At 41.5% G+C, this 19,215-nt stretch overlaps 1 protein-coding gene across 1 annotated transcript; it reads left to right on the plus strand.

The window, feature by feature from the left end:
• Window positions 1-2,638: 2,638 nt before the first annotated feature.
• Window positions 2,639-9,546, plus strand: NPS (neuropeptide S; the record flags this gene model as incomplete). The annotated part of the gene is made up of 3 exons (XM_009814606.2): window positions 2,639-2,685; window positions 6,936-7,017; window positions 9,337-9,546. Coding segments are annotated over 3 exons (339 nt in total), but the record flags the coding sequence as incomplete, so codon positions are not given.
• Window positions 9,547-19,215: the final 9,669 nt, after the last annotated feature.

A 19,215-nucleotide genomic window follows, 5' to 3' on the forward strand; every position in this document is an offset into this window, starting at 1 on the left:
CGAGGGCTGATGTGCTATGGCTCAGCGCAGGAGCCGTCCCCGTCCGCAGGGAGCTTGAGCAGTGTATCACTCCAGGACTTTGCTCTGCGGGCGGCAGCGTTAGCAAGCAAAATGAAATTCAATAAATGTGTCTCTCCTTCTGGAGAACTTCTGAAGTTGAAACAGGAACACGGAGCTGTTTATCCACAGCAGCCAACGCGGGCCTCGATGGACTCGGAAAATATGCACCTGACCTTTGATGAGACTATCGCATCCTCCACAGAGAGCACTTCTGTGCAAACACCTTGGCGGCACAGGAGCAAAGTAAATAACAGACACCAGGCTCCAGCCTGCAGGCACGAGTGCCACGTGCTCATGGAGTGGTCGGAGATGGTCAGTCACCACACAATCAAATATCCAAGGGCAGGAGGGGAGGCAAGAGCTGTGCTTCCCCAGCTCCACCATTTGGCCTTACAACCCCTTACCCCTGTCAGCCAGGGACATGCTCTTTCTGGATCATAACCAAGTTTAAGGGGATTAGAAACAATCATGGCAGGGAAATGCACAGAAATAGTCAAGTGTGCATCTACAGCAACTTTTTAGCTCCTTTTTGCCTCTGTAGATGAGAGCTCAGTGGTGCAAGCGAAGGGTTTGGTTTCATCCCCTTGCTGGTAGTGAGAACACAGCAATAACGACCGAAGAAATAAACCTGCTTTCTGACTTCTGCTTTTCTTCTGTCTTTGTGTCTTGCTGGGATTTTTATTATCACTGAGTCAGAAACAGATTTATAGGCTGTGAGTATGATTAATTTCCATTTTGCACCTTGTTATGATCTCAAAGCAAACCATCCTGGCTTTTTGGTTTCTTGATGTTCTTGAAAGCAAGAAAAACCTTGAGCTCAGAGCAAAATATCCAGGCAGCTGTCTCCAAAAAAAGCCATGCTGAGATTTCACTCTGAACATCCTAGAGAGGAACAACAAGATTTAGCACCTTGCCTTCATCCAGACCACTAACCTGCTATGGTTTTACAATGTTTGGGGTTATACCAATGGACCATGCAGATAGTCTGGTGTATGCTTTCATTTTTATTATGTTGATCCCTTAGCAAAGGCACGCCATGCCAATTTAAACACTTTAGATTTACTACTGTAATGGGGGAGGGAAATATCATGTTCTTAAACTTATAGGCCTATTAACCTTATTAAGCTACAAGGCTCAATAGGCTTATCAGCAAGCTTTGCGTTGTATTTCATATGCTTTTCATGGAGAACCAAACGAGAGCAGCAGCAAGGTGCAATACACTATTCCTTTAACAAAGCAAGCAGGAGGGAAGAGGTGATGCTGTTGGTTTTGCAGGGAAGTGGAAGATATTGCTGCTAATTTATTCTCATAAAATGCAAATGTTATGGATGCTGGGAATTTTTATTATGGTTCTTAATGATTCATAAAGAATCAGAGAATCATAGAATGGTTGCAGTTGGAAGGGACCTTAAAAATCACCTAGTTCCAACCCCCCTGCCATGGGCAGGGACACCTTCCACTAGACCAGGTTGCTCAAAGCCCTGTCCAACCTGGCCTTGAACACTGCCAGGGTTGGGGCATCCACAACTTCTCTGGGCAACCTGTTCCAGTGCCTCACCACCCTCATGGTGAAGAATTTCTCCCTAATATCTAATCTAAATCTACCCTCTTTCAGCTTAAAGCCATTACCCCTTGTCCTATCACCACATGCCCTTGTAAAAAGTCCCTCTCTAGATTTCTTGTAGGCCCCTTCAGGTACTGGAAGGCTGCTCTAAGATCTCCCTGGAGCTTTCTCTTCTCCAGGCTGAACAACCCCTACTCTCTCAGCCTGTCTTCACAGGAGAGGTGCTCCAGCCCTCTGATCATCTTCATGGCCCTCCTCTGGACTCGCTCCAACAGGTCCATGTCCTTCTTATATTGGGGGCCCCAGAGCTAAACTCAGGACTCCAGGTGGGGTCTCACCAGAGCGGAGTAGAGGGGAGAATCCCCTCCCTCGACCTGCCGGTCACACTTCTTTTGATGCAGCCCAGGATACAGTTGGCTTTCTGGGCTGCAAGCGTGCACTGCTGGCCCACGGTGAGCTTCTCATCAGTCAACACGCCAAGTCCTTCTCCTCAGGGCTGCTCTCAATCCTTTCTCCGCCCAGGCTGTATTTGTGCTTGGGATTGCCCCGACCCATGTGCAGTACCTTGTACTTGGCCTTGTTGAACTTCATGAGGTTCACACAGGCCCACATCTCAAGTCTGTCAAGGTCCCTCTGGATGGCATCCCTTCCCTCCAGCATGTTGACCACACCATGCAGCTTGGTGTTGTTGGCAAACTTGCTGAGGGTGCACTCAATCCCACTGTCCATGTCACTGACGAAGACATTAAACAGCGCCTGTCCCAATATCGATCACTGAGGAATGCCACTCGTCGCTGGTCCCCATTTGGACATCGAGCCATTGACCACAACGCTTTGAGTGTGACCATCCAGCCAATTCCTTATGTCGTATGATACCTGCCAATGAACCCTAGCTGGGAGCAAGGCTTCAGTCTGGGCGCTCTGCAGACAGAGTAGAAGACAGAAATGTCAATTGCCACTTGTTCTATTAAACTTGATTCATCCAAACCTGAAGTGGGAATATCTTGAATATATCTAAATTTCCATATACACTTTATGCATGCAAATCACAGTTGTGATGTGTTAAATTGCATCCTGAATAGCTAGAAAAAATAAACTCAGAGAAGTGAGAAGCAAATGTGAGAGCTTGAATCTTTGCTCTGTTCAGATAATACCATGTCTGTGTGTCTCAAGGTGGACAAACCCCTTGAGCCCAGTTCTGGGCTGGTGATGTCTCAATAACTCATACTCGCCTAACTGCAATCTGCATCTGCCTCATGTGAAAGCAGTTTGTGGTTGCTCAGCTGGTCAAAGCCTTTGAAAAGGTGTGATCTGCTCTTGGATTTTGGGGGGGGGGAACCCAAACATTACTTGCCTGTCTCCTCTTAGAGTCAGGTCCTAAGGACTGCAGTCTGCCATAGGCGACTTTTAGGCAGAATTGGAAACAGAAAGCAGGCTAAAGAATTTTGCTAAGAGAGATCTTACTGTGAACATTTATAATACGAACATGAATGAAATACATGCGAACCCCCAGGATAAGCATTACTTTCTTCCTAGTGTTCAGACCAGATGCAATTGGTTTTGCAATGTGTTTGGGAGATTTGCTGCCATATAAGCCTCTTTCCCTTTCCCACCTGCTGTGTGAAACATCCTTAACATATTTGATCGTCTTTTTGTCCTTCCTTAGAAAGTCACACGAGAGCTGTCTTCCTATGTTGTTCGAAGTTTCTGTAATCTGCTGTTTTGCTCCAGGCTCCACAAAGCTTCCTCCTGTCTGGGCCCACACATCCATCTCCTTGGTGTACCCTGGCAGCTGCTTGGTGGCCTCGCTTGGTTGTCCTCCCACCTGCTGAAGCTGAAGGTGCCTACAGAGAAAGGCTGTGGGCACCTCTCTTGTGCAAAGCTTACGAGCTAGAAATGTGGCCAAATCCACTGTTTTAAAGGGATGTGACAATGGTAAGAGCAGGAGGTACTGACCAGGCACAATGGGAGGTCACCAGGGACTCAAACAACTCATGATTTAAAAAAACTAAGTCAATAATGCACCAAAGGTTTCTCAGAGAGTCTAAGGTACAAGCTCCACGTTGAACCTAGAAATCCTGAACTTTAATCACAAGGTTCTTCTTGTCCCTGGTCTTCCACAAATAATGTTGTGTGAAGGTTAATTTTGTATTAAAATGGAGTTAAACTAAATGCAGATACAATGAAAGCTGACGCTAAACTATGCTCAAGCAGAATCCGACCCAACGTGCTTTTCATTGCAGCAGAAACATGGGCTAATCCGCTTATCGGTTGGAGTTGGAGGTCCTGTACGACTCGGAACGGGATGTTCAATTCAAACGAAAGGATTTTCTCTCTGAATAAGAGGACACATACTGAATATGCAAATAGTCAAATGTTCTCTTGACAGTTTTTATAAATGGATTGCTTACTGTGGTGTTTAAATGAGGCTAATTTCATCTCATATTTCTATAGTTCTGTTGGTCCTGTAGAATCCTGACGTACTTTACCAGCAAATACAAACACGTACTTTCTAAAAGTAATTTAAGAGGTGTTGGAGTATATCAACCACTGACACGATCAGCACCGGCACGTACAGTGATGATGGAAAAATATTCAACCACAATCTGAGATCAAATTATTAATTTTTCTATAAAAAGTGTTAAAGGCTCTTACATGCCACTGTATTTCTTCTGGCCTTATCTGAAGGCCTTACTGCTTTCTACCTTCTGGAATTAAATGCATCTGCATCAGGAGACTGAATATTCCAGTTAAAGTTGCCATAATTTATAACAGCTCAGATCTCCCTGAAGACTCACACAGAGTTCCCTTCTGGAGCCCTTGTACGTTTATTTTTCAGCGTAAACATTGAAGGAAATGCAACGTTTGAGGCTGCTGAGTCACTGGCGTGCATGTCTAACGCTGGGTGACCGTCAAAAAAAGATCCTTAGCATTTTCATTCTAAGAAAAAAAATTGAATTTAAAGTTTTTCAGCATTCCCTTGCCTGTGCAGGCTAACATTTACAGACTTTGTGGGACTCCTCTTACTGCTTTTACAGTACTCTGTATAAATAAACCACAGGATCCCCTTAAAATGTGGCACAATTCCACAGGTTCACAGAATCACAGAACGACAGGGGTTGGCCCATGGATCCAGCCTGTCCAGATCCCTCTGCAGAGCCCTCCTGCCCTCCAGCAGATCAACACTCCCGCCCAACTTGGTGAAGTCTGCAAACTTACTGAGGGAGCACTCGATCCCCTCATCCAGATCATTGATAAATATATTAAACAAGACCGGCCCCAGTACTGAGCCCTGGGGGACTCCGCTTGTGACCGGCCACCAACTGGATTTAACTCCGTTCACCACAACCCTTTGGGCCCGGCCATCCAGCCAGGTTTTTACCCAGCGAAGAGTGCACCCGTCCAAGCCATGAGCAGCCATATTCTCCAGGAGAATGCTGTGGAAATGGTGTCAAAGGCTTTACTAAAGTCCAGGTAGACAACATCCACAGCCTTTCCCTCATCCACTAAGCGTGTCACCTTGTCACAGAAGGAGATCAGGTTGGTCAGGCAGGACCTGCCTTTCATAAACCCGTGCTGACTGGGCCTGATCGTCTGGTTGTCCTGTGCGTGCCATGTGATGGCGTTCAAGATGATCTGCTCCATAATCTTCCCTGGTACCAATGTCAGGCTGACAGGCCTGTAGTTCCCCGGATCCTCCTTCTGGCCCTTCTTGAAGATGGGTGTCACATTTGCTAACCTCTGGTCTGCTGGGTTCTCCCCGGTTAGTCACGACTGCTGGTAGGTGATGGAACGTGGCTGGTGAGCACTTCTGCCAGCTCCCTCAGTACCCTTGGGTGGATCCCATCCGGTCCCATTGACTTGTGGGTGTCTAAGTGGTGTAGCAGGTCGCTAACCATTTCCCCTTGGATTGTGGGGGCTTCATTCTGCTCCCCGTCGCTATCTACCGTCACAGGGGGCTGGTACCCAGAGAACAACTGGACTTACTATTAAAGATTGAGGCAAAGAAGGCGTTAAGGACCTCAGCCTTTTCCTCATCCTTTGTCACTATGTTTTCCCCCGCATCCACTATAGGATGAAGATTTTCCTTAGCCCTCCTTTTGTTGTTAATTTATTTACAGAAATATTTTTTATTGCCTTTTATGGCAGAGGCCAGGTTAAGTTCTAGCTGGGCTTTGGCCCTTCTAATTTTCTCCCTGCAAAACCTCACGACATCTTTGTAGTCTTCCTGAGTGGTCTGCCCCTTCTTCCAAAGTTCATAAACTCTCCTTTTTTTGTCCTGAGTTCCACCCAAAGCTCTCTCTTCAGCCAGGCCAGTCTTCTTCCCCACCGGCTCGTCTTCCGGCACATGGGGACAGCCTGCTCCTGTGCCTTTAAGACTTCCTTCTTGAAGAGTGTCCAGCCTTCCTGGACTCCTTTGCCCTTCAGGACTGCCTCCCAAGGGACGTTGTCAACCTCATGCTCTTAGACATTAAACATTTGCTACTTTTATGGAGATTAACAGAATTTATTAACCCTACAGAAGATTTGATGGAATGAATTTAACATAGGCTAAGATATGTCTGGATACAAGAGAAGAAATTATTGTCCAAAAAACTTAAGTTCTAAGAAAAACACTTAAAAATCGGGTGCATTAAAAACTAATAATGTAAAAAAAAAAAAGGAGGAAGAAAAAGAAAAAGCTATATATATTGTTACGTATTGTTTTATGTATTGTAGTTTCTCTGAGTAGAAGAAGATTCTTTGAGGAGCTTTCTACTTAAAGCGCACTGTTACTGTTTTTCCCTTGCAGCCAGGCTTTACAAGGTCTTAATATGATATATTGGAAGCGGTAAAAAATTCTTGAAATGTATTTTTGAAATCTTTAGACCTTTGACCATATGTGCTATGATGATACAGGCTTAACAGTAAACCCACTTGAGAGACATTTTAATGGAACACTTTACATGAAATCAATTGGTAGTTTGATAATGGCAGCCGAATGTGTGTTCTTGTCATTTTCCCATTTAACAAGAAGAAAAGGCCAAACAAGGACCAATTAGTCATAATAAAATCAGCTTTCATGACATTTTCACTCCTGAACTCTGGTATAAAATGGTCATCTAAGAAAGAACTGAAAGGATATGTGAGGAATTTGGTAGTATAGCTGCATGTGCACACATATACACTCCTGAGTAAAAAATGATCAGGTAAAGACACTGCAGATTACTTCATATACGGAGAAAATATACTGCTTGTGTGTTTATGTGTATGCATGTAGTTCTGCTTGATTCTGTTTTAAATTTTAACTGACCTCAGTTTTTCTTTTAAGTCTATGCAGGTTAAACTTTGTTTTCATTCTTTGGATCTCAATGACATTTGCGTGCTCGGGTTACCCAGTTGACCCTTCCATGGTAAGTCATGCTTCCTACTTACTTTAACATCAGATGCCTCATTTCTTTTAAATAGCTATTTTATTTAAATTTTTTTTGTTTGCTTATTTCGTTGTTGTTGTAGGTTTTTATAAAATGAAAGAAGTCTCTTGTACTAAAGTTATTGGTTAAATATTATTACCTAATTTTCCTGGAGTATAGCTCAATTTTTGCTTTAGTTACTAATAAAATATGCAAGCCTCTAAAATAATCATGTGAGGAATCTATTGCATATTTAATGTAGAGTGTGTGGAGCTTTTGCTGAAGTGGAAATATTGTAAGGAAAAGAGAAAAACATCAATCTCCTCTCCATTTCATCTAAATTCCTTGTCTATATCAAATCGGTACAAGAAGATATACATATTACTTTCACTTATTGCTAGCTAGTTTAGAAACCAGTAACTTTATCTGTCACTGTTAGTGAGTAGGTAAAGGAGAAATTCTTATATAAAGTTACGGAAAATTATTGCATAGAATCAGTAATACAAATTTGATTGAACTATGAAAGGAAGTAGAACAGCCTATAAAACTGAAGTGAAAGGGTTACTTAAATAACACTAATATCCTTTCACTTTCTGATCTCGACCAGGTTACCATGACAGATTGCTGGTCAAACTATACATACACCATTCAAGACTTTGCCAATGTGGAATGAGATATTTTATTTCTAATGATGTTCGATTTCCCTGCTTCGGATAAAGTCTTCTTTAGACTCCCTGTTTCTTTATTGCTGTAAAATCAGCTCTAGGAGCCATGGTTCAGATTTCTTTGTTTCCTCTGATGTGTTTTGCGTCATTATCTTTTCATTAAGGTGATCTGTTGCTAGCAGAAATGGTGGCCACTCGTGCAGCTGTTTAGTTTATTGATGTGAAGTTCCCGTTAGCCTTAATCTATCCATTGCCTGGTTCCTCTGTATCTTTTACTTCTGTAAATGCTGAATCATCTTTCATTTCTGATCACAATTAGTTTAGACACAGTTTGATCTGACTAGCCACATTTCTTAATGGATCTCTTTATGGCAATGATATAACAGGTAGAATACATTTAATTATTTCAATGAATATCTTGCATGTCAAAAATAATAGTCATTTATTCAGTAGTCTAAGTCCCTGTATAGGTTGTGAGACGGCTACTAAAAATTCAAAGGGAGATTTCTCTGTGCCTATGTTTCTTGCAGAAAATATTTCTTCTTGTTGAGGAGAAACTTCAGTCTGGGGAGAAAATCCCAGTCAGTGGCAAAAGAAGGCGGTGTGCTTAGTGAGCTGCGTGCCTGCTCAGCTGCCTCAGACTCGGTGCATGCTCTTGCTTGCAGAAAAAATCATTAATCTACCTTTTATACGCACAGAACAGAAAAAATGTGAAGTACTAAACAGTATTAATAAAAGTAATAGCCTACTGAATTAAAACTAATCTTCTTAGTGAAGCTAATGGCACTTTTACCATCAGTTCCAGTGAAGGCAGGTGTTAACCCCGTGGCTTTGCTTGCAACCATTTCCCAAGCAAGAATGCAATACAGACAGCTTTAGAAATCACGTCAGAGTATTTCTTTCAGATAGATAATCAGCAACCTGGTAAATCATGATATGATGAAAGGTGCACAGAACAACTATAGACATGCCAGGAAATGTGTCCTTACAAATTCAATGTTAAAGGCAATTTAAATTTGTAAAAATTTTTAATGTAGTTTAATTTTATACTGTAGGTAAAAGGACTGTGTACAGAAATCTATAAGGATTTTAATCCAGACATTTTAAAATTCCCATTGTTATTTTGTCCTTATTCAATTTAGTCATAACTACTGCCATAGCTAGTCATAAGTGCTAGAAAGCGTCCTCCCCTAAATTTCTGCTTTACAGGTATTTTCATTTTGTCTTATCTGCCATTTAAACTACATGACTTCACACAAGTGACAACAGGATGCTGTTTCATTGTTAACTGAAAAAATCTCATTTTACAGCAATAAACATGCATGCTACTCTACGGAAACTGTGTTACATGCCACAACTGGTCACATCATGGAAAACAATTCATTTCATATCGTAAACATAATTGTAACAGTATCAGTATTTTATACCGTAAATACAACAGTTGAGTTTTCTAGAAAGCTACAAAAAAATCTGATTTTGAATATGACAAATCCTTAGCAAATAACAGCTCATCCTTGTCATTCTAAGCATAAATCGTTTTGTGTTTCTGCTTTGCTTTTTATACTGAACAAGCCCTGGCAAATACACAAATCCATAATTTTACCTTTTCTTACCTCTCTCTTTTTTTTTCTTTTTTTTTTTTTTTTATCTTCAGAGCAGCAATCCTTTTTATCTGACTTGCCAGCTGTATGGAAAATCTGATCACTGCCTCATCCTGCTGAATAACTGCTTAGCCAAGGTGGGCATGAATGAAGAATTGGCTTTTTTAAAGCCTTACCTGGAGATGCCGTTCAATAAAAGGTCCTTTCGCAATGGTGTTGGATCAGGAATTAAAAAAACTTCCTTTCGAAGAGCAAAGTCATAAACAAATGTCCAAAACCGCACTCTCGATTTTAGCATCTGATGTTTAACTTTGCGCTTAAAATCATTTTAATGCTTTTCTATGATAAAACCAACAGAGACAAATGTACCCGTGTCTTCGTCATGTAAACAGCTGTTTATTTCAAAGAGCACAAGCCAAGTGGAGCAGATGGAATTGCTCAGAAAGGCCTTTGTTTCCAAAGTTACAGTATCACAAAGTTTTGTATTGAAATGAATGTTTTCATTTGGTTAATTCCCCTTCTTTGTAAAGCTACAGATTTAATCAGCTTGCTCTTGATTAATACAAAAATAGCCCTGTGCTTTGAATAGATGTGTGCATGCAGCCTGTCGGGAGGACTGACGGTATTATTCCTGACATCCCTCCTCTCTGCCGTAGAGGCAAACCCACCGGCAAGGCAAGGCATGCCTGTACTTTCCTGTCCCAAATTGCACTTACTTGAAGACAACTGCTCTGGCAATATTAATACAGATTTAAAGTACATTTAACTTCAGATTTCCAAAGATATGAAGGGCCACTGGTGAAAGACAGAATCAGGCCCTTCTTGTAACTTCTTGTTTCTTTTTTAATATAGTTATTTAAAATGACTTTAGCAGGAAAGAATCTCTTGAGATGTGTCATCTCATTTCCAGAAGAGTCCTGGGAAATCACTCTAAGGCAGGGTATCAGTGCAGCTCCCTTTGCTTCAATTAATTGACTTACGTAGGCAACACACATCTGATGAAATGTGCCAAATGTGATTTCTGCTCCTTTGCTACAGTTGTGGCGCAGTAATTAATAACAGGGGTTTTTTTAATTTCCTGTAAAAAAAAAAAAAGGGCATTTGGTCTGAAAATACGTAAATGTGGTGTGTAGGAAAGGTCATCCGCTGAGTTACGTACGTGTGAATTTTACCTTGTGGCTATTTCCTCCAAATGCAGTGTAACAAGCTGTGATGTTGGTTTGAAAATGTTGCAAAGTGTCCACGCAAATGCATTTTGAATTCAAAGCTAAGATGATAATAAATCAGTATATGGATGCTTTCTAATATTTCCCTGTTAAATATCATAACCTAGGAGATCATTATTAAAACAGAACAAGGCCAGTTGGCATCATCCCCTCCATGACGCCCATTCATGTGTCTTGCACCCCTGAGCCCACGGAGAAAAGTGACTCGAGCACAGAGCTGTGCTGGTGTGATACTGGGTTTCTGGACTATGCTGGCTAATTTCTGGTTGATTCGAGGAGGTCAAACACACTTCTGTCTGCGTTTGCCCAGGCTGAAATGTTTAAAGCATCGTATTTTTTGAGGCTGCTTAAACACTTGTGCTCCTTTTGGGTACTGTTGATGTCTAGGTGGCCTAGCTCTTGCAGGTCTTTATCAAGTGACACCTAGAGACCTTTAAAAATGTATAAGGAAATGCTAGGTAATTATTATTCTCATGCACTCTGACTCGTGTAATGTCTGGATGGGAGGAAGCCCAGGCCAGCAAATGCGGTGGCATGCAGCAGTTTCATGCAGCAGGGCATTGGACCTGTTTCATTCTTGGCTCCTGTGATTTCAGCCATGGCAGATGTCCTGCAAATGCAATTTGCCAACTCAAACACTCTCCAGCTCTGTCCAGAACTGCCCAAGAAGCAGCATTTTAATATCTTTGGCCACGTAAAACTGAAGGGCTAGGAATGGCTCCTGGCCTGTGACTGTTGAGCATGTGGGTGAGCGCTGCCAGGAGGTCCTGACCCGCTAAACACGGGTCCTGAGTGCAGGGTCCCAATCGTACTTAAGGGAAAAAAGTAACGTGGATTGAATTATGCCCTTGTGCGGGCATAATGTGTGTATTCTGCATCTGTGCACGTCTGTATTCAATGAGGTGGAGGTGTTTTGTTGCAGTGCAGCTACCTGGAGTGGCTCTGGCCCGCTCCTTACAGCTCATATCACCACCCAACTTATTTTTCAGGGAAGAAAAAAACAAAACAAGCCCAGATTTATCTTTGTCTTGGGCTTTCACATCCATTTTAGTTAACTTTCTTCTACATAATCAAATACACTTCTGCCTCGGTAACCTATGATAAACAAGGTTGTCTGTAAGCCAACAGAGCTATACATGTAGCTTTGAAAATCAGCCTCTTCCTTTTCATTTATTGTGCAGGTATATGACCAAGTCGTTTAGTGATTTGGCAATTGCCTTTGAGCAGGGTGTGTTCAGAAGGGATGGAGAGCTCGTATCCTGCTTGCACAGACCGTCATCCCTTTTTTTTGAAAGTATGGCCTACAAGAAAAATAGCTTCTTGGCTACAGGAAAAAGCCCATTATTTATGATTTAGTCATTCCCTGACAAGCCGCTCTACCTTGAGGGATCTGCATATACAAAAAGATGGTACGAGGAGGCCACCAAGAGCCCTAAGTCTTGCACTCACCTAAATCACAGCGAGCAAGCCTGGAAAATGTAGATTATCCAGCTGACTTACAGAAGTAGTTCTGTCACTGGTGGCCTGATTTTGCTATCACCACCCGCTGAAAACTCATGGCGCTTCTGCTGCCTGTGACATGAAATGCTAAACTCTTTTCTGAATTTTAAAGGTGGCTTTATTTTGGAAAGAACAGAGAATAACCTTATTGATCTCTGTCAGAAAATAAAGACCTAAGGGTGCCATTGCTGAGCACATTAATTTTTACGCTGACAGAAACTGGAAACATGACATAAAATGTTTTTTTTCAGTGCAAAGAGGACAACAGGAATGACTATAGGAATGCTAGCCTACAGCATAATTAATGTGCTGCAATGAATTATATTCCTTTCTGGAGAACAGGGATTCGTTACTCTATGAAAAGATACTTTACTGACTTCCTTTACTTTTTTCTTTACAAACCTACGAGAAAGGATCTCTTAGTAATGCTTTGTCTAGGGATTGAGGAGCAAGTTGGGAAGCTGGGAATGCCTTGAGCAGTCTTGGCCTTTGATAGTAATTCAGTCTGTGACCTCAGATAAGTCACTTCATTTCTACTCAATTTCTCCATCTGGAAAATAAGAAGCTATCTTCATCAAGCCATCTCGCATAAGCAGTGTCATGACTGATGGATTTGGGAAGTGTTTTGGAGGTGTTGGGGCAGAGCGTCTCTGCATCCGGCGCAGCATCCCAGGGCTGGGAGAAATGCGTGAGCTCTGCTGCCCAGTCAGTGTGACTTCCAGCGTCACCTTCAGCATGGGCCCACGCACCCTGATGCCCGTGTTCATTTTCTAACATCCAGGGAGCCCTGTGGATTTCCTAGCCAAGCCAATTCCCAGATTTACGACCTGTTTTTGTCTGCATTGTCCATTACTCCGGCTACTGTCAAACAAATGGGTGAGATGCTCATTCCTTGGTGAGGCTGAGTGAGAGGCATCCTCTACACAGCTGCTATAGTTTATTCAATCTTGAGCTAGTAAGACTATGTATTTTCTTCTTTTTTGATCATGCATCCTTTGGCAAAACACATTAAAGTCCGTTTAAAAGACATGCAGAATCCCTGAATCCATAGGGATTTTTTTTACGCTACTTTGCTCTAACTTGTATCTGCCTTTGGAAGCTTTGGACATAAGTTTCCACTAATGGGTCCCTGTCTTTGGGCTGTGAGAGCCATCTTTGAGCATAGCAGTCATTATTTTTAGCCGCCAGCCTGTCCTGGCCTGCAGTCGGGCTGCCGCTGCCCTGCAGCGGCAGGAGCCTGTGCTGCATCCCCATCCCCACCCCTGGAAGGGCACCTTGCAAAGAGCTGTGCACGTTATTGCACGTTGCCTGCTGCTCCTCTGCTCCCTAAAACTGATCTGTGCCTTTGAAGGAGGCAGCTAAGGTTCACCACTAGGTGCAGATGAAAAGAACAAATCCAATAAAATACAAACGAGTGAAATCTGCCTGAAGACAGGAGGAGCAATTAACATTTTTTTCTTCTTCACAGATTATTGGCAAGAAAGGCAATTAAATAGCCTGATGTAATAGCATCTAATTTACTTGCAAGACTGAAAATTAGTTGTTGTAATGACATACCAATACTTGGTTTTCTGATTACTAAGCATATATTAAAGTGTGTATATATATCTCTCTCACATTTAGATTTCCTAATTTGTTATTATTTGCCTGTAGATGGTAATTTATTGCCTTAAAATACTGAAAGAAAGAAGGAAAATAAGTCGTCTCTTGCTGCTTTTAGCTCTGGATATATTTTTGACCTTAAGAAAGAACAAGACAGATATGAGAGAGTATATTAGATGTTATTATTACTGTAATAAAATACAGATAAAAATCAGAGTGCAGAAAGACTCTAAGACAACTATTAAGAATTTGTCATATAAAGAAACCCAAAATTTAACTTATCAGATATTCTGGCACTTTAAAGATTCATCATGAAAAATTACTTCTAACAGTGAAGCGTTTATGCAATATGTCATTGATGAGCTGTCTGCTTAAACATTTAAAGAGTTTGGAAAAAGATAAAAAAAGTCAAAGATATGCTTTTTATTAGTCTGACAGAATGTTTCACTATATTTAAATTTATTTTTAATAGTGAAACAGTATGGCATTACATTTTTTTAAGCATACAAGCTGAGCTCATTGTCCTGCCCTAACATGCGATGGTTAGTGAGCGTAACCAAACTGAGAATGCAGCTTGTTGACTGAAAAAACGATACAGCTGTACATCAGACTTCACTCCAGTAGTCAGTTTTAGAGCCAGGGGGAATTTTTCTGCCTTTGTAGTGATGGAAAGACTTTTTCTTCTAATACCCTACTGCATTTGAAGTCATTGGGTTGATTACGCTTAAAATTAAGCATATCTTAAAAGCTTGATCAGCTGAGACCTATCGTCTCAAAGTCTTCGGTATGAACCTTTCAGAGGACGTAAAAAGGCTCAATGCGATAAGAAATGAGCTACCAAGTGCTGCTCTCGAGACATCACCCACAACTCATTGAAGTCAACAGAAAAGTACTGAGCATCTTCAATGGGCTTTGGATCAGATGTTCAGCGTATTAACGGTAAGAGTATTTTGTGTTCGCATCTTATGGTCAGTCGAATGAATCCAGTGAGTCTCTATGGCAACCCTTGAGCACCTCACAGCAGCTATGTGCACTAATAGATTTTTCTTCCCAGAAAGCATCCTCATTGATTTTTGTGGTTTGTGCCTACTGTCTCTTTTAACCCACCATATCTCAATTTGGGGACCACAGCATCGCTGGCACTTCAAAACTACAGCCAAATGCTGGAGCTGGGAGCTCCGCGAGGAGCCCAGACCACTGCAGTTGGCTCTGTGTCTTCATTAGCAGGCACTGCATCGTAATTAGTAGCATGACACTTGGATGAACCAAAGGTCTACAAGGATGCGTGCGTAAATTTATTGTTAAACACAGAGATGTAAATACAAGAGTGAGCATTATTCTAGAGTGATTTCAGTCTCCCAACCACTTTTTTTTTCTTTTTTTTAAATAAAAGGTACACGAGCAAGTAGATGACAGTTATACATGTTGCGGAGTTTTGTTTACTTTGTTTTCATGTAAAAAGGATAAAGTAAATTAAAAGAACAAATGGATCTCAACTTAATTCAAAATACAGGGGGAAAGGGAAAATACATACAAGTAAAAATGACCATTGGGGGAAAAATCATTGCCCTTTAGTGGCATTTGCTCTTCTTCACTGGTGATTTCATTGATAATCCTCTGCAGTGCTCTTTTAGAATATTTTTACTGTGAACAAAGACCTGGAGTCATAAAATACTTTGGTAGGAGCCTGCTTGATGGAGCTCCTTTTCCATGCCAGGGTCTTCACGCTCGTGTTTGATGGGTCTTTCTCAGCATGGTCTGCAATGCACAGCCATGGGGTTTCTCCGAACGGTGCAGCTCTGCACGGGTTTGGAAAACCCATCGATATATCAGACGTACCAGACAGCTCAGCTGACTGTGGTGGGAGGTCAGACATACAATTCACATACAGACCTCTCCTTTCAGGCTATAAATTTAGCTGTCTTAATTTTGAACTGAGTCCCACTTTTTCTGTTAATGATTTTCTCAAAGCCACTGAATGGCAGTTGTGGTAACATTCCCCAGTATCTGGAAATGTGCCAGAGATATCACATGTTCTCGATTTGTAGTCGTAAGGTCTTTTGCTACGCTTCTACATATTTTGGATAAAAGAACCTGGCTTCTTGGACAGGCGTGCCTTTTGGTTTCCCCATGTTACAACAAGGGATGTGTTTGACTCTGCTGGTATTTTTGCTTCTTAGTTTTAGCCATATTATTCCTTCCTGCTGGCAATGTGAATCTTGTTAGCTTCCTGGATGATGGGAGCAGCACAGTCACGAGCATGTTTTCTGCTGCTCAGTGATGCCTGGCAAAGCGCATCCTGTGAAATGCCACTTCATTTCAAGTTTCTCAGTTTTAAATTCATTTTCACATTCAAAATATGGCAAAATTATTGTTGCGCAAGACACCATGGCACGTCAGGAAGGATGCTAAGTCATTCACTTAATTAGACAGCAATTGGTGCTGGCTGGAATGCACCATAATGCAAAGAAGCAATGTGTAAGTCAAGGGGACAAGCTATTCAACTGCTTGTTATTGACTCAGTTTCGTGGTTGGGCACCAGAAGCTGGGCTGAGTGTGGGCTAGCCCTGAGTGCTGGACTCTGGCTGCTATCGTATTGGTTGCCCTCGAGATGTACAAGGGAATTACAAGTGCTATATTTCTATATCCTTTAATAAGATAGCACAATTTGAAGAAAAAAAAAACTTTACCTAATACACTATTTGTATTCTCTCTTATCTTTACTTACTTTTGGTTATGTCATCTAATCATGTCCATTTATTAATGAGGTTCCTTACAGCCACTTGAGGCAATGCAGGAAAATTGACTGGAGGAGCTTGCAGAGCAATTTAAGGCCAAATCCTGATTGCTGAACATAATGAAGTATGATAACTGATGCATGGAGATCCTGTTGATTACTTTAAACAACCTTAAATGAAAGAAGACAAATGACCCATGTGGGTGGAATTGATGTAATTGGTTTATAAACCAAAAAAGTCATTCTTTTCCCACTTGAAAACGTGGGCTGTTATTTATTTTTTTCTTTGCCTATCTACAAATACGTACAATAATGTAACCGGCTTTCTCATGGATGCTTCTAACTGCCAGCAGCTGGGCAAGCCACTGTCTCAGAGCACAATCTCCATTTCAAATTGATGCGACTCAAGCACCAGGCCACTAAAGCACTTTGAAAAGCCCAAACAGTTTCTCCATTTTTCTATCAAGCTGGCATTTTTCTAAATTTCTGCCACCAAACTATTGCTTTTGATGCCCAGGAGCTTTGTGATGCACGGTTGTCTTTGCACTGTGCATTTTCCCAGCGTAGGAAAAGGGTGTGCATGAGTATGAGATAACAGCAGGTTCGGGTCTGCTCCATGGCAGTCAGTTTAGATAGTTTGCTCTTTTGCATGTAAAGCAGTGTGTTGATTTGCATATTTGGGTATTTGAACTTTACAAATCACTGCTTATGATCAACAAATAAGGTGTCATTTACGTGCTTGTGCTAAGGAAATGAGTTACATTTATCTTCACTACGTTCTCAGAATGAAGTCAGGTGTTTTGGCACAGTGCAAGCTCTTGCTCATGCTGTTCGCCTGTCACCCAGTCTGTACCTTCAAGCCTGTAACACTGCTTAATTAACAATACCACAGACGCTACAGCCTTAAAATGAAAACTAGATGTTTTGGTCACTAGCCTAATATGGGTATTTTGCTAAGCCATATTCAATTATTTCACTTTTTATTTATGTGAAATCCCTTGTATGTTAGATGGATATAGTGATACTGCATTAAAACCCCAGCATTTTTAAGGGTCTGATGGCTGAAGACAGTTTCATTTGACACAATAATTGGAAAGTGTTTGTTTCAGCGCTTGCAGAGGTAGTGGGGCAATATGTGATATGGTTATTCATTACCATCACACCATTTGCACTAGTTCGTTACAGCTCCTCCCCTGCAGTATGGAGAACAGGGTAGGGACAAGGTCCTGGCCTCTGACACCTCGAAGCTGATGTCTGCGACAGTATCAGAATCTGCCTTTTCCGTTGATGCCAGTAGCTTCTTACTTGATGGCAATATTTTTTTTAATGTGTTTCCAACAAATGAAGAAATTTTATTTTGTGCAAGTCATGAAAAAAACTTGTCTTCCTCACTAGGTCTCCGCGAGACTCATACTGGTCACCATTACAATGCTGGCGTTTACCACCAGTCTTAGCCCATGGTGCTTCAGTAGTTTTGTATTGTATTTTTTTTAGTGACCCCAACACAGTTGTATATTTTTTAGGTTTTCAGTAGTATTTTTTTTAGTGACCCCAACACAGTTGTATATTTTTCTCAATGCCTTGTTAAATACAGTATTGGTCAGGAACAGCAGCGGGGTAAGTACTTGTTCGTGACTAAGTGAACAAAACGGGGAAGAAAAAGCAAACACAACCGCTCTCCGGGGGATCCTGTCTCGGAGCGTATGAAAACCCTTATTTCTGAGAGTTACTTTTAAAATTCCTGACCTTCAGGAAACGGTTCAATTTTACTATAAATAAACGATGACTTTCACATGCCAGTGGGGGAGAGTGAAGAGATTCTTCTCGTTCTGTTCACATTTCTATGCTGTGGAGTTGCAGAGGCACAAACCCAGGACTGCCGAGCCCAGGTGGGAAGGCAGTACTCCTGACACGGCGCCTTGCAAAAAAAAATCAATTAAAAAAAATGGGGCCATTTCTCCTTTTCCTATAGGGAGCTTCCCCACACTCCCTATGTCAGCTTGGGCAGGTTACTTACTACTTCTGCACTTGGGTCTTCCAGCCAAAAGAATATGAACTTCTCCTTTTTTCCTTCCTCTGTTACGTTGATGTGATTTTCTGCTGCCGGGCTGGTATGCACTCTCTATCTGGAATTTGTGCAGTGTCTAGCCGGTGCAAATTAATGTGGTATGGCAGCACGACTGTACTGCAAATAATAACTCACTGTGGAATGATGGATAACCAGCACGTGATGGCATGAAGGAGGAGATTTGCAGAGGAGGAAGAACAGGCTAAAATCGGATCTCTGAGCAATTCCCGTATTTTGGGGGTGTTTTTTTGTCCTGCATACTTGCACAAATAAATAGTTACCAGAGAGATTAAAGCCTATGACGTATGTTTATTTTTCTCTTTCTTCATCTTCATGATCACAAGCTTAGCTTTTTAAATTTGGTGGGGCTGGAGATGGGAGACATGGTACTTTTTTCTCTTGAAGTTGCTGCAGGTTAGCATTCCAGAATTATTTTTATCACACAGATGAATACCATCCTAAAAAAGTTGGAAGCTAACAGCACCTCAGCTTTGATGCATGGATATTACCACTTTGAATGTTGGAATGGCATTATAGATGGTTTATGGTTTTATGACTATGAGACATTTCTTAGTCTCTGATCCAGAAATACATTTCCTACACATTTTAAAGCAACTCTTGGTCTTTGACTTTTTTTTTTTTTTTTTTTTGGCTTGTCTTTGATTTCAAAACACTTCTTGAAGTAAATTTAAGAGATTGTAGGATTTTTGAGGTATTCATCACAAAACTTAGGTGCAGACTAGTCACCTTTAGCTGCCTCTAGTTTAATACCCCGCAATGTCAAGGAACGGCTGCATTG

This window comes from Gavia stellata, chromosome 9 (genome assembly GCF_030936135.1).
Source record: "Gavia stellata isolate bGavSte3 chromosome 9, bGavSte3.hap2, whole genome shotgun sequence".
NCBI classification, from domain to species: domain Eukaryota; kingdom Metazoa; phylum Chordata; class Aves; order Gaviiformes; family Gaviidae; genus Gavia; species Gavia stellata.